The sequence below is a fragment of the Tamandua tetradactyla genome, chromosome 25 (genome assembly GCF_023851605.1).
Source record: "Tamandua tetradactyla isolate mTamTet1 chromosome 25, mTamTet1.pri, whole genome shotgun sequence".
Taxonomy (NCBI): domain Eukaryota; kingdom Metazoa; phylum Chordata; class Mammalia; order Pilosa; family Myrmecophagidae; genus Tamandua; species Tamandua tetradactyla.
Genome location: NC_135351.1, coordinates 30130459 through 30141396, shown reverse-complemented (window position 1 = coordinate 30141396; position 10938 = coordinate 30130459). Strand labels below are relative to the sequence as shown.

Sequence of the window (10938 nt, the reverse complement as noted above, 5' to 3'; positions counted from 1 at the left end):
CCAGAAATGCGTTGGTATTTGTAAAGGGAATTTATTAAATTACAAGTTTACAGTTGTAAGGCCATAAAAATGTTTAAACTAAGGCATCCAGATAAAAATACCTTGAGTCAAGAAAGGTTGATGTGGGAAGGCATGTGGTTGTCATCTGATAGTTCTTTGGCTTCTGGTTTCAAACAGTTTCCCCAGAGGCATTTTCTTTCTACATCTCCAAATATCTCTGTCTGTGTCAGGTCTGAGCTTTTTTCAAATGGCTGTCTCTGAAAGGATTCCAGTAAGCAGATTAAGACCCACCTTGAAAGGGTAAAGATACATCTCCATGGAAACCACATAATCAAAAGTTCCCACCCACAAATGGACAGGCCACATCTCCATAGAAACCACCTAATCAAAAGGTCCCACCTTAAACAACAGGTCTGCCTCCACGAGATTGGAATAGGAAAAAGAACATGGCTTTTCTGGGGGTACATAACTGTTTAAAATCAGCACAGTGAGCAATTAATTTCTAGCAGGTTACATTCATTCTAGGTGCTGAGATAACAGAGCTTACTAGGACAGCATGGTTTACTCTCTGATGTGCTGGACATTCTAGTACAGAGGGATTGAAGAAAAATGAAAAATAAATCAAGGTATTTCAGGTAATATATGTGACTAGGAGGCACATCAGACAGGTGACAGAGTGATGGGGCACACAAGCGGTCAGGGACGGCCTCTCTGAGGATGTAACATATGCGTCCAATGTTAAGCCTGAACATTAAAAAGGAAGCAGACATTTAGAGGTTGCGCCAGTTTGAAAGGCTTCCGTACCCTGGAAAAGCCATGTTTTTAATCCTGATCCATCTTGTGGAGGCAGCCATTTATCCTAATCTCTATTCAGGACTTTAAACTGGAAACTTGATTAGATTATCTCTGTGGAGATGTGACCTGCCCAATTGTGGGTATTAACCTTTGATTAGAGGGAGATGTGACACCACCCATTCCAGGAGGGTCCTGATTAGTTTACTGGAATCCTTTAAAAAAGGAAACATTTTGGAAAGAGCTTCAGAGCCATGAGAACAACAAAACCCATATAGCGACAGACCTTTGGAGATAAAGGAATATCCTCCCTGGGGGAACTTCATGAAACAAAAAGCCTGGACAGGAAGCTAGCAGACATTGCCATGTTCGCCACGTGCCTTTCCAGCTGAGCGAGAAACCTTGAACATCATCAGCCTTTCTTGAGTGACGGTAACCTCTTGTTGGTGCCTGAATTTGGACATTTTTGTAGGCTTGCTTTAATACGGACATTTTCATGGCCTTAGAACAGTAAACTTGCAACTTAAGTTCCCCCTTGTGCCAGTTTGAAAGGATGTTTGTATCCTAGCAAGCCATGTTTTAATCCTAATCCCATTTTGTAAAGGCAGCCATTTCTTCTAATCCCTATTCAGTACCATATGTTTGAAAGTGTAATTAGCTCATATCCCTGGAGATATGACTCAATCAAGATTGGTTGTTAAACTGGATTAGGTGGAGACGTGTCTCTACCCATTCAGGTGGGTCTTGATTAGTTTACTGGAATCCTATAAAAGAGGAAACATTTTGGAGGATGTGAGAGATTCTAAGAGAGCAGAACGACACAGCCACGAGAAGCAGAGTCTACCAGCCAGTGACCTTTGGAGATGAAGAAGGAAAATGCCACCTGGGGAGCTTCATGAAACAGGAAGCCAGGAGAGAAAGCTAGCAGATGACCCCGTGTTCGCCATGTGCCTTTCCAGACAGGAAAGAAACTCTGACTGTGTTCGCCATGTTCCTTCTCACTTGAGAGAGAAACTCTGAACTTCATCGGCCTTCTTGAACCAAGGTATCTTTCCCTGGATGCCTTAAATTGGACACTTGTACAGACTTGTTTTAATTGGGGCGTTTTCTTAGCCTTAGAAATGTAAACTAGCAACTTATTAAATTCCCATTTTTAAAAGCCATTCTATCTCTGGTATATTGCATCTGGCAGCTAGCAAACAAGAACACCCCTTTTAAAAGCCATTCTGTTTGTGGTATATTGCATTCCGGCAACTAGCAAACTAGAACAGAGGTCATTGAAGGGGATAGACTTCAGGGCAGAGGACAGCTAAGCCTAAGACCTGAGGTAGGAACTGGCTTTAGATTTTAAATAGCCAAAGGCATGGCTTTCTCTCAATCACAGTGTCGTTAACTCTCTTATTGTTTCCTCTTCTCTCTCCTCCTTTCTCTTGCTCTACCCCTGGTTACCTCCACCACTGTTGTAGACTGAATTGTGTACCACAGTTTGGACATGTTATTGATCATGATCTGAATTCTGGTGGGTGTAGATCCATTCTAACTGGTGGCAGGTTTGAAGAAATTACACTCACAAGAGATAGGAGTGCAGGGGACAATATGTATATGAGTTTAGACAAAGATATTCCATATAGTATGAAGACACTGGGCCTCTAATCTTTAAAGGGGTTTAAGACCTGATATTTTACTAAGATTAGTGTTAAAGACTAAGATACAATCAATGACATTTTACATCCACAGTTATATTATTCTCCCTCCAGGGATGTTGTTTACTTTCTCGACCTTCTCCCTGGATAAGGCAGTCTTTTACATGTTTGAGGTCTTATTCCTGTTTAGGAGGGGGCCCAGGTTCTGGGCTACCATATAGGGGAAGTGACTGAGGGAGAGGGACACCGTAAGAGAAATAGTGAGAAGCAGAGACAAGGTCAGGGTTTGCGGTCCAAAAAGGGAGAGACACAAGGGGCTCAGCCCAGGAGCTGAAATGGGAGGACTTGAGGTAGAATCTGATTAGAAGGGGGAAGGCACCAGCATGGGGAGATGCATTTCTTTGACATTTGTCATTCAATGTTCAAAATATCAGTATTCACAATAAGAATAATCATCCACTTATATTTACAGAACTCTTTCTATATAACAAAGCATTTTCTAGTTGGGAGTTGGGGATGTTTGCAGATGTAAGTCAACTGTATGCAGAAAAGGTACTGATTCCCAATTCCCGGGAATTTTCTCCTTCAAAACAAGCCCCTTCCTTTTGTCCAATGAATGAAAATGCCCAGGACTCAGGTGACTACAAATGGAATGAAGAGGGCATGGGGCTCAGATCCCATTCTTAATCTGGAGCTCCTTTGCCAGCTTAAGCCAGGTCTGCAGCTGCTGGAAGATCTTCTGTAGGGAGAGGGGGAGAATTTTAAAAGTCAGATCCCCATCCCAAGAGAGAACAGGGGCATGCACATTGCCGAGAGCTTTTTCTCTTTCACCTGGCGTGCTAGGCGGAGGCTGGGAGAGTCTGAGGGCCTCTCAGGTGCCATGTCTAAGCAGTGGGAGGCAGTAGGGATGAGAAGGGCTGACTCTGAGGGTCCCAAGGTCCGTGTTACACTTAGCACATGCCAGGGGTCCATATCCCCTGCAAAGAAAGGAGAGGATGATGTGTCAAGCTGAGCCTGACTGGGCACTTAGGAGTCAAGTTTTAGTGGCATACCTACCATTAACAAACAGCACTTGGGTAGCCTCAAGGATCTGGCCACCATAGTAGGAGTTTGTCTGGTCCACGGCCCGGACTATGGATGAGGCTGAGAGCCCAAACACCTGCTCACATAGGTCTAGCTGGGACGGCAGTGCTGGAAGCTGGGAGAAAGGGCATCCAGGATCCTCACAGGTGACATCTGTGGAGGGAGATACCTATAAGTGTGTGGAAATGATGGGCAGCCCTCCCCTCTCTTCACATGCATTTAATAATCATTTACAGAGCTCTCTCCAGTGAAGACCAGGCTAGCCAGAGCCTCCTTGCAATGAGTTCACAGGTCAGTGAACTCCAGTCCAACACTGGGCAGCTTACATAAGGCCCAGGACTCAGGCTGACTGGCTCAAAATAAAATGAGTACAGATCATCTGAGATGACTCTTTTGGGCCTGACATATGATGTATGTATTGGGGGTGGAGAGTGAGACAGGTACTCACAGAAGCCAAACTCAGTACACGTCTGGTAGAACCACTGTCGGTCACCCACACCAGACACTGGAGGCTCTGTGTTCCTCAGCTGTGCCACGGTCTCTGCGCGGGAAAAGCTTAAACACCTCTGGCCCAAGCTGCGCATGACAATCTCGGGACAAAACACATATACAATAAATGCCTCCACCCCCACCCTAAGCAGGTCAGGGTCTGGAGGCCTGGGTCCCCACAGGTTAGAAGTCAGAAGGTTGGGTTCCTGGATTCTCCTGGTAGTCAGAAATCAAGGTACTAGACGACTGGGACGCCATGACCTCTGAGGCCCTAGGTGAGGAACAATCTCTAGGACCTCAGTTTCCTCATCTGTGGGTGGGGATAATAATTGTGCCTATATCCTAGAACTATTGTAAGACTTCGGTGAAATCTAGAAGAGGAACAATAGCTGGATTATAAGCATGCATTCCAAGGCTAGAGGCTAAGCAACTCTGTCCCCAGGGCTACATTTTTCATTCATCTAGAAATACTGTGCCCTTGCTGTATTCCAGGCACTGCTGCAGACCCAGAGAAAAGAGAACAAGATAGGTCATTGTCACTAACATTTGTATACTGCATGCCTAGCTTTCAGCTGAGCGCTTTACACACCCCACCTCATTTCGCCTTCCTGCTGGCCCTGTGTGGTGCCATCCCCATTTTATGAATGAGAAAACTGAGGCTCAGAGAGGGCTCTCGCCTGCCCAAGGTCACACAGCAGAGATGGAGCAGGAATCCTCATTTGCTGATTCCTCCCGACCGCGCCCAGGGGCCTTCACCTGCGCAGCCCGTCGAAGCCCGCCGTAGTGCGCAGACCGGCTGCGGTTGCTCCAGCCCGCAAGCAAGAGTCCGCAGAGCTGCCGCACGCTCAGCGGCGCCCCCGCCTGTCCATCGTACTGCACCGCGCCCCCGACTAAGGCTTGCAGCGTCCCCAGTAGCTCCGCCTGGTCCTCGATGCGGTCCAGAGGCCCGCACGCACCCAGCTCGGCCCGCAACTGCGTCTGAGCCGCCTTGCCCGAGCGCAGTCGCCGCTCCACCTCCGCGAAGGCTGCGGACGCCGCCGTCCGGCACTGCGGGGAGCGATAGGCGGGGTCGGCGAAGACCCGGGCCTCTGCCGGCGGGGCCTCCCGCGCCGCCTTTTCCTTTCCAGGACCCGCGCCTTCCTGGGATTTTCCACTTGCCCCGCACCCCGACTCCTCCAGGGTCTGCAGAACCCCAGTTTCACCAGGAACCCCGCCCTCTTTTAGCTCTTCCCGGAGCTAGTCCCGCACAGACCGAGTTCCCGCTGAGCCCAGCTGGGCTGATCCAAGGTCCCTCGCAGGCTCCGCCCCTTTACAGTGCTCCGCCCACCCGCCCGGGCGCCGACCCGCAGGTCCCTCAGCCGGCTGGCTTCGCCCTTCCTCTCTGGCCCTGCTGCTTCCTAGGCCCCCTCCAGGCCCCCTACCCTTCTTAGACCTGGCGCCACCTCCTACCTCCCGGGACCCGCCAATCGCCGTATTCATTAGGCTGCTGGACACCACCTGGGTGCAGGGGAAGGTGTCAGGGCACCTGGACTGCTGCAGCCCGCCTTCTTCCGCACCCGCCCAATCCTGCACCCGCCTCCTTCCGCACCCGCCCAATCCCGCACCCGCCCAATCCTGCACCGGCCCAATCCCGCACCCGCCCAATCCCGCACCGGCCCAATCCCGCACCCGCCTCCTTCCGCACCCGCCCAATCCCGCACCCGCCTCCTTCCGCACCCGCCCAATCCCGCACCCGCCTCCTTCCGCACCCGCCCAATCCCGCACCCGCCCAATCCTGCACCGGCCCAATCCCGCACCCGCCCAATCCCGCACCGGCCCAATCCCGCCCCCGCCTCCTTCCGCACCCGCCCAATCCCGCACCCGCCTCCTTCCGGCACCCGCCCAATCCCGCCCCCGCCAGCCTTACGTCGTTATACTCGGAAAAATCCAGCACAGCTCGCACCGGGGCGGAGGAAGCGACGGAAGCGAAAATGAGATGAGGGAACTGAGGAAGAAGACGTCAACCTGTGGACTGGCCCATGGGACCCCCGCCTCCTCCCGCCTCCACTGTGCTCTCTGGCACCCTGGGCTGGACTCTGCGTTGTGTTCCTCACGCGTGTCATCTCGGGCAAGCCCTTACCCTATGCGCCTGTTCTCGTGAAGACAGCATATTGGAAGCTTTTCCGGGGAAAGCGGCGCATAGGGGAACTATACTTCTGTCATTCCACCCCCCACCCCCACCCTCCCGGAGGAGTCCCGGGACCTTCAGTCGGGCCCAGGCGGCCAGAGCACCAGCGTAGGAGCCTCCGAAGCAGATCCAGGGGCTGGAGGAGGAGACATTGAAGAGGCGGGCGAGTGCGAGGCGGGCAGAGGCCACGTCAGCCAGCCTGGGTTAGAGGGGAGGCTCGGTTGGTCCTCTTCGCTGGGAATCCCTGAAGATTCCCCCACTGCACAGGCGGGGGAACTGGGACGCAAAGACATGAATAGGGGGAATCTGGCCAAAAGCCAGAGCTCTTTTGTCAAGGTGTATTCCTGAGGACGCCCCATGCCCACCCCGCCTGTCTTAGCATGTGTGCCTAGAGGCCAGATGAGGTTCTGGTCTTTGCCGTCTGGGAAGTCACTGCTTTTCTTCCCTTCCGGGTTAGATGGGAGAGGAAAAAGCGCCAAGGCAGTTTAAACAGAAACCTGACAAATATAAGGAAGGGTTGGAGGTAGTCAAAGAGGGCTTCGTAGAGGAGGAGCGTCCTGCACTGGATGGGATGGAAGAGATTGGGGGCGGGAGAAGACACAAATAGTGAGAAAAAGAAAGAGATGTTGGATAGGTCTAACATTCTCTTCCCCATCCTAAGGGCCTTCTTTCCTCCCCAGCATTTCTGAAAGGGTTTACAGTTAGTGCCAGTTTGAAATGAGTTTACCTTGTAAAAAAGACATAGAGGCAAAGAGACACAGATGGGATTACAGAGATGGAGACAAGAATGAGACAAAGACAGTTTGAGAATGGCAGATATAAAGACGGCAAGCAGGAGAGGGAACGGTAAGTGCTGTGGCGAAGAATAAAGCAGAATGATAGAGGAAAGAAATATTGGGGGGATTGTTAGTACCAGAAGAATGCACTGAAGGGGATGGGGGAGGAGCCATACAAATACCTGGGCAAAGCCTACTCCTTGCAGAGGAGAGGGTACAGCTCAAAGGCTTAAGGCAGGAATGTGCCTGTAAGGCTGGAGGACAGCAAGGACCTCTAGCTGGAGCCTGGTGAGTGCAAGAGGTGGAGGAGAGAGTTAACTAAACAGCCAGAGCCCACTGGATGTTGCAGCAACTATAAAGGCTGGACTCTGAGTGCGATGGTGACATATGAGGGACCTGAGAGAGAGCGGGTTAGGATCTATCCAGTTTACACTCTAACGGAACCTCTGCAGCGTCCATGTAGAGAAAAGACAGAAGGGGGCAAGGGCAGGAACAGGGAGAACAGTGAGGAGGCTGCCGCTGTAATCCAGGTAAGAGATGCTGCTAGCCTGTATCAGTGAACAGCAGAGAGACGATAGCCTACTTCAGATGAGACAGAAACAGACAAGAATGCAGTGTAAGAGAAGGGAAGAGACAGAGCATGGAGACGGAGAGAGAGGAGGATTAAGACATGAGGAAAGGTGGAGATAGAGGAAAACAAAGGGAACCAGAGACCCCGTGCTCGACTTCAGGCAGTGTGGGTGGGAAGACACAGATACATGGATGCAGAGATGCCAAGATACACACACCCCCATCCCATGAACCCAAAGACTTTCCCTACCCCACTCACGCATGGCGGCTGGATAAGAAGCGGAGCTGGGCCATATCTAGCCCCCCGATAGGTATACTGAGGCCATAAAATCTGTGTTCCAGGCCTACCACCAGGGCCCCCAAAACTGGGGCCAGGGCTGCAGGGTGACCTGGGAAGAGCACATGTGGGGAGGATTTGAGCTGGGTACAAGCCCTTGCAACTCAGGTCTCACAGCACAGGAAAATGCACACCCGCTCCCTGGCACCCCCCAGCCTCCCCAGCCATGTGTTCTCCCTCCCTTACCTCTTACCTCTCATCACTGAGCCAGGCCAGAGGCTGCCCTCGCCCCCCAGATGCAGGAAGACAGGTCCATCCTGGCCAGCCCAGTGTTGATCATTCACCCAGTAGCGCTAGGAGGTGGATGGGGTGGAAGAGATGGCACTGTGAGAGTCCTGCTCTAGACCCACCCTCGCTTTCCAGGCTCTTTCTTCATATACTTAGTATACCTGATGGGCTTGCTTTACTGTGTGTCCCTTGCTTTCCTGTTTAAAGTGCATACCAGACAGAGGGACATCCGGGGCAAGGTTCTGAGGAAGGAAAGCACTGGCAAGACACCGGAAAGAAAAGAGACTGCGCACAGGAGCAGAGTAGGCTGGAGGATGGACGGAGGGGCGAGGTCTCAGCAGTTGGCAGACACGGGGCCACGGAGGGTACGGTGGGCCATGGAGAGGAGTGTGGATTTTATTCTGAAGGCAACAGCTACCCCGGAAAGGTTTTAGGCAAGGGGCTGCTGGGATTTAAGAGGTGGATGTGGAGGGGGTGAAGAGCTGGCCTGTGTGTGAATGCTGGGAGCACCTTGAAGCCCAAAGCCATGCTCTATTTATTTTTATCTCGCCCCGGGCAGTTCCACCAATGAACACTCAAGGGAAGGAGACCTAGTCCTGGGGAACGGGCCTCTGGCCTGAGAGCCCCTGTGTGGTCTGGCGCCTGCTGAACTCTCCAGCCCTCAGCAACCTGGGATCCAGCCCATCAGCCTTCCATTCTGTCCTTTCACCCCCAAGCAGCCCGTCCTTTGGGACCTTAGACTCACTGGACTCTGCCTTGGAAAGCTGTTCCGTCAGCTCGGGGAATGTCTGGCTGCTGCTTCTCCACATTTGGGGCACTGCTTGGATGTCACTACTTAAAGAAACCCTCCTGAACCCAGCAGTATAATGTATCCCCATTCACTTGTTTATTTCTTATAGGGTCTTTTTTTTCTCTTAACAGAATTATCACAGTTTAAAATGACTTGACCTGTCTATTTACAGATATCCTGGGTGTCTACAACATGAGCTTGAGGAGAGAGCAATGATGAATGACCTAATCTGAACTGCTCTCGGCAGTTGACACCAGAGCTGGACTGAGTATGCCGTAGAAGTGCAACGAATAGTTGCCTAATTAGTTAAGGAACTTATTGAGCAACATATTATTTCATACCCAAAGTAACTATTTCAGGTAGCTATGAGGAGTCCCATTTTAGAAATGAGGAACCAGCAGCTCAGACAGATAAGCGCCTTTGCCCAGGGCCACGTGCGCGCGTGGCGCAGCCGGGGGTCCACGCCCCCTCACTGCTGCCTCTTGCTGCCTCTCAAAATGTGGCTTGTATGCAATTAAGTAGAGCTACTATGATTCAAACTCGGGTCTGGTTTCAAAATCTCTTCACATTTTTGTTCCATATTGTGACCTGGTGGTGGATATAGTGTCCAATCAGAAGGACTAAGACGGAGGGACAAAAAAAAAAAAAAATGAATGAATGAATGAGGGAAGGGAGGGGAGTTTAAGGGGCAAGGGATGCATCTAAGATATAGAAGAATTGGACCAAAGGACCGAAAGCGAGTACTGACAGCCGACATGGGATGAGACTGAGGGACAGAGAGATGGTATAGGAAGGTATAGGGAGAGGGAAAAGTGAGTGGGCGAAAGCAGAGCCTGAGGGACAGGGAGAGGGGAGACTGAGGATAGAGCAGGGAGGAGACTGACTGCCAGACTGGGGGAGGAAAGTGGACTCACCCCTTCCTGGCCTCACCTGTAGGAATGATCTTCTGTCAGATGCGTTGAAGGGGTCCAGTGGCTGCTGCAGCCAGCCCTCTTTCGGGAGGGCCCTGGCACCCGCGTCCAGGCCCAGGCCCAGGCTAGAGCTCTCCTGGAACTGCTGGATGTGTGCACCCAAGCGCCGAAGAAGGGAGGCTATGGGACACGGAGGGGAGGGGGTCAGGCCAGGCACCCTTAGGACAGCCCCACCCAGCCCTCAGCCTCCTCCTACCTGAACCTGACAGCCGCCAGAGGGAAACAAGGAGCAGAGAGCCCAGCCACGGAGCAGGCCTGATGCCCATGCTGTCAGTCCTCTGTGCAAGAAGGGCCCCCAGAGCACTGTCCACCCCCACTCACTGGGGACCTTTATTATGTCCCCAAGGGCTGGGCTCCACATTCATCATCTTTCACCAGGAGCTCAGATGTCTGTACAGATGCCTCTTCCAAGCAGGCCAAGCGTCTGTGGAAACCGCTAAAGCGTGGCAGGGATGCCAGAGTCTGAAGGTCTGCTGATGCTGCGTGCAAAGACTCAGGGTCTTTTCTCTCAGCCCTGAGTTCTCCCCTTTCTGTCTCTTGGTCTCCCTTCCCACAACCCATCAGGATCCCGTTGCAGTCTCCCCACCCCCTCCTCTTTTCCCCAGATTTCCCCTTTTCTATACCTTAATTTCCTCTTTGCAGTCTCTGCCTCCCTCTCTCTCTTCTTGGAGCCTCAGTTGCCCACTTACTCTCAGCTTTCCTCCCTCTGCCCCTTGCGTTTCTCCAGCCACCGCCCCCAGTTGCTCCCATGCTGTTTCTCCCTCTTTTTCCCTTATTTCCACCGACCCCACCATCTCTCTGTCTTCTCCTCTCCACTCCAGTCTTTGCGTCCTCAGCCGCGCCGCGCCTGTTTTCCCTTTCTCCTCCTCATCACCACACCCCCTCGCCTCTGAACCACAGTCATCAGACTCCTTGTGTTCAGTGCACACCGCAGGCTTGCACCCACCTCAGATGCTTGCACTCATTGCTCCCGCTCTCTGGATTGCTATTTCTCCGTAAATCCACCTCCCTCTCTCACCTCAATCCCATCTTTATTCAAATGTCGTCTGTTCAGAAGGCCTTCCATGATTTTCTTTTTAAAAATTGTCGACC

At 52.0% G+C, this 10938-nt stretch overlaps 1 protein-coding gene across 2 annotated transcripts; it reads right to left on the bottom strand.

The window, feature by feature from the left end:
- Positions 1–2708: 2708 nt before the first annotated feature.
- PRSS16 (serine protease 16) lies at positions 2709–10112 on the bottom strand. Of its 2 annotated transcripts, XM_077143560.1 has the most exons (12): positions 10043–10112; positions 9806–9966; positions 8051–8150; positions 7780–7909; positions 6250–6373; positions 5914–5991; positions 5457–5504; positions 4764–5054; positions 3967–4108; positions 3492–3671; positions 3267–3412; positions 2709–3174 (listed from the first exon to the last, which is right to left on the bottom strand). In XM_077143560.1, exons 1-12 carry the CDS (start codon positions 10110–10112, stop codon positions 3106–3108), a joined length of 1539 nt encoding a protein of 512 aa, XP_076999675.1. In that variant the 3' UTR covers positions 2709–3105. The 2 variants fall into 2 exon arrangements, with proteins under 2 accessions (XP_076999675.1, XP_076999677.1); XM_077143562.1 differs by lacking the exons at positions 4764–5054; positions 5457–5504; positions 5914–5991; ... (1 more) ...; positions 7780–7909; positions 8051–8150.
- Between the last annotated feature and the right edge of the window lie 826 nt (positions 10113–10938).

Excerpts from the sequence above, each read along its gene's own strand:
- PRSS16 (XM_077143560.1), bottom strand. The coding sequence starts at position 10,112 with ATGGGCATCAGGCCTGCTCCGTGGCTGGGCTCTCTGCTCCTTGTTTCC. Across the intron at positions 8,151-9,805 it reads ACAGAAGATCATTCCTACAG|CGCTACTGGGTGAATGATCA; the intron begins GTGAGGCCAGGA and ends TCCACCTCCTAG. Across the intron at positions 5,992-6,249 it reads CCGCCTGGGCCCGACTGAAG|TTCCCTCATCTCATTTTCGC; the intron begins GTCCCGGGACTC and ends CTTCTTCCTCAG.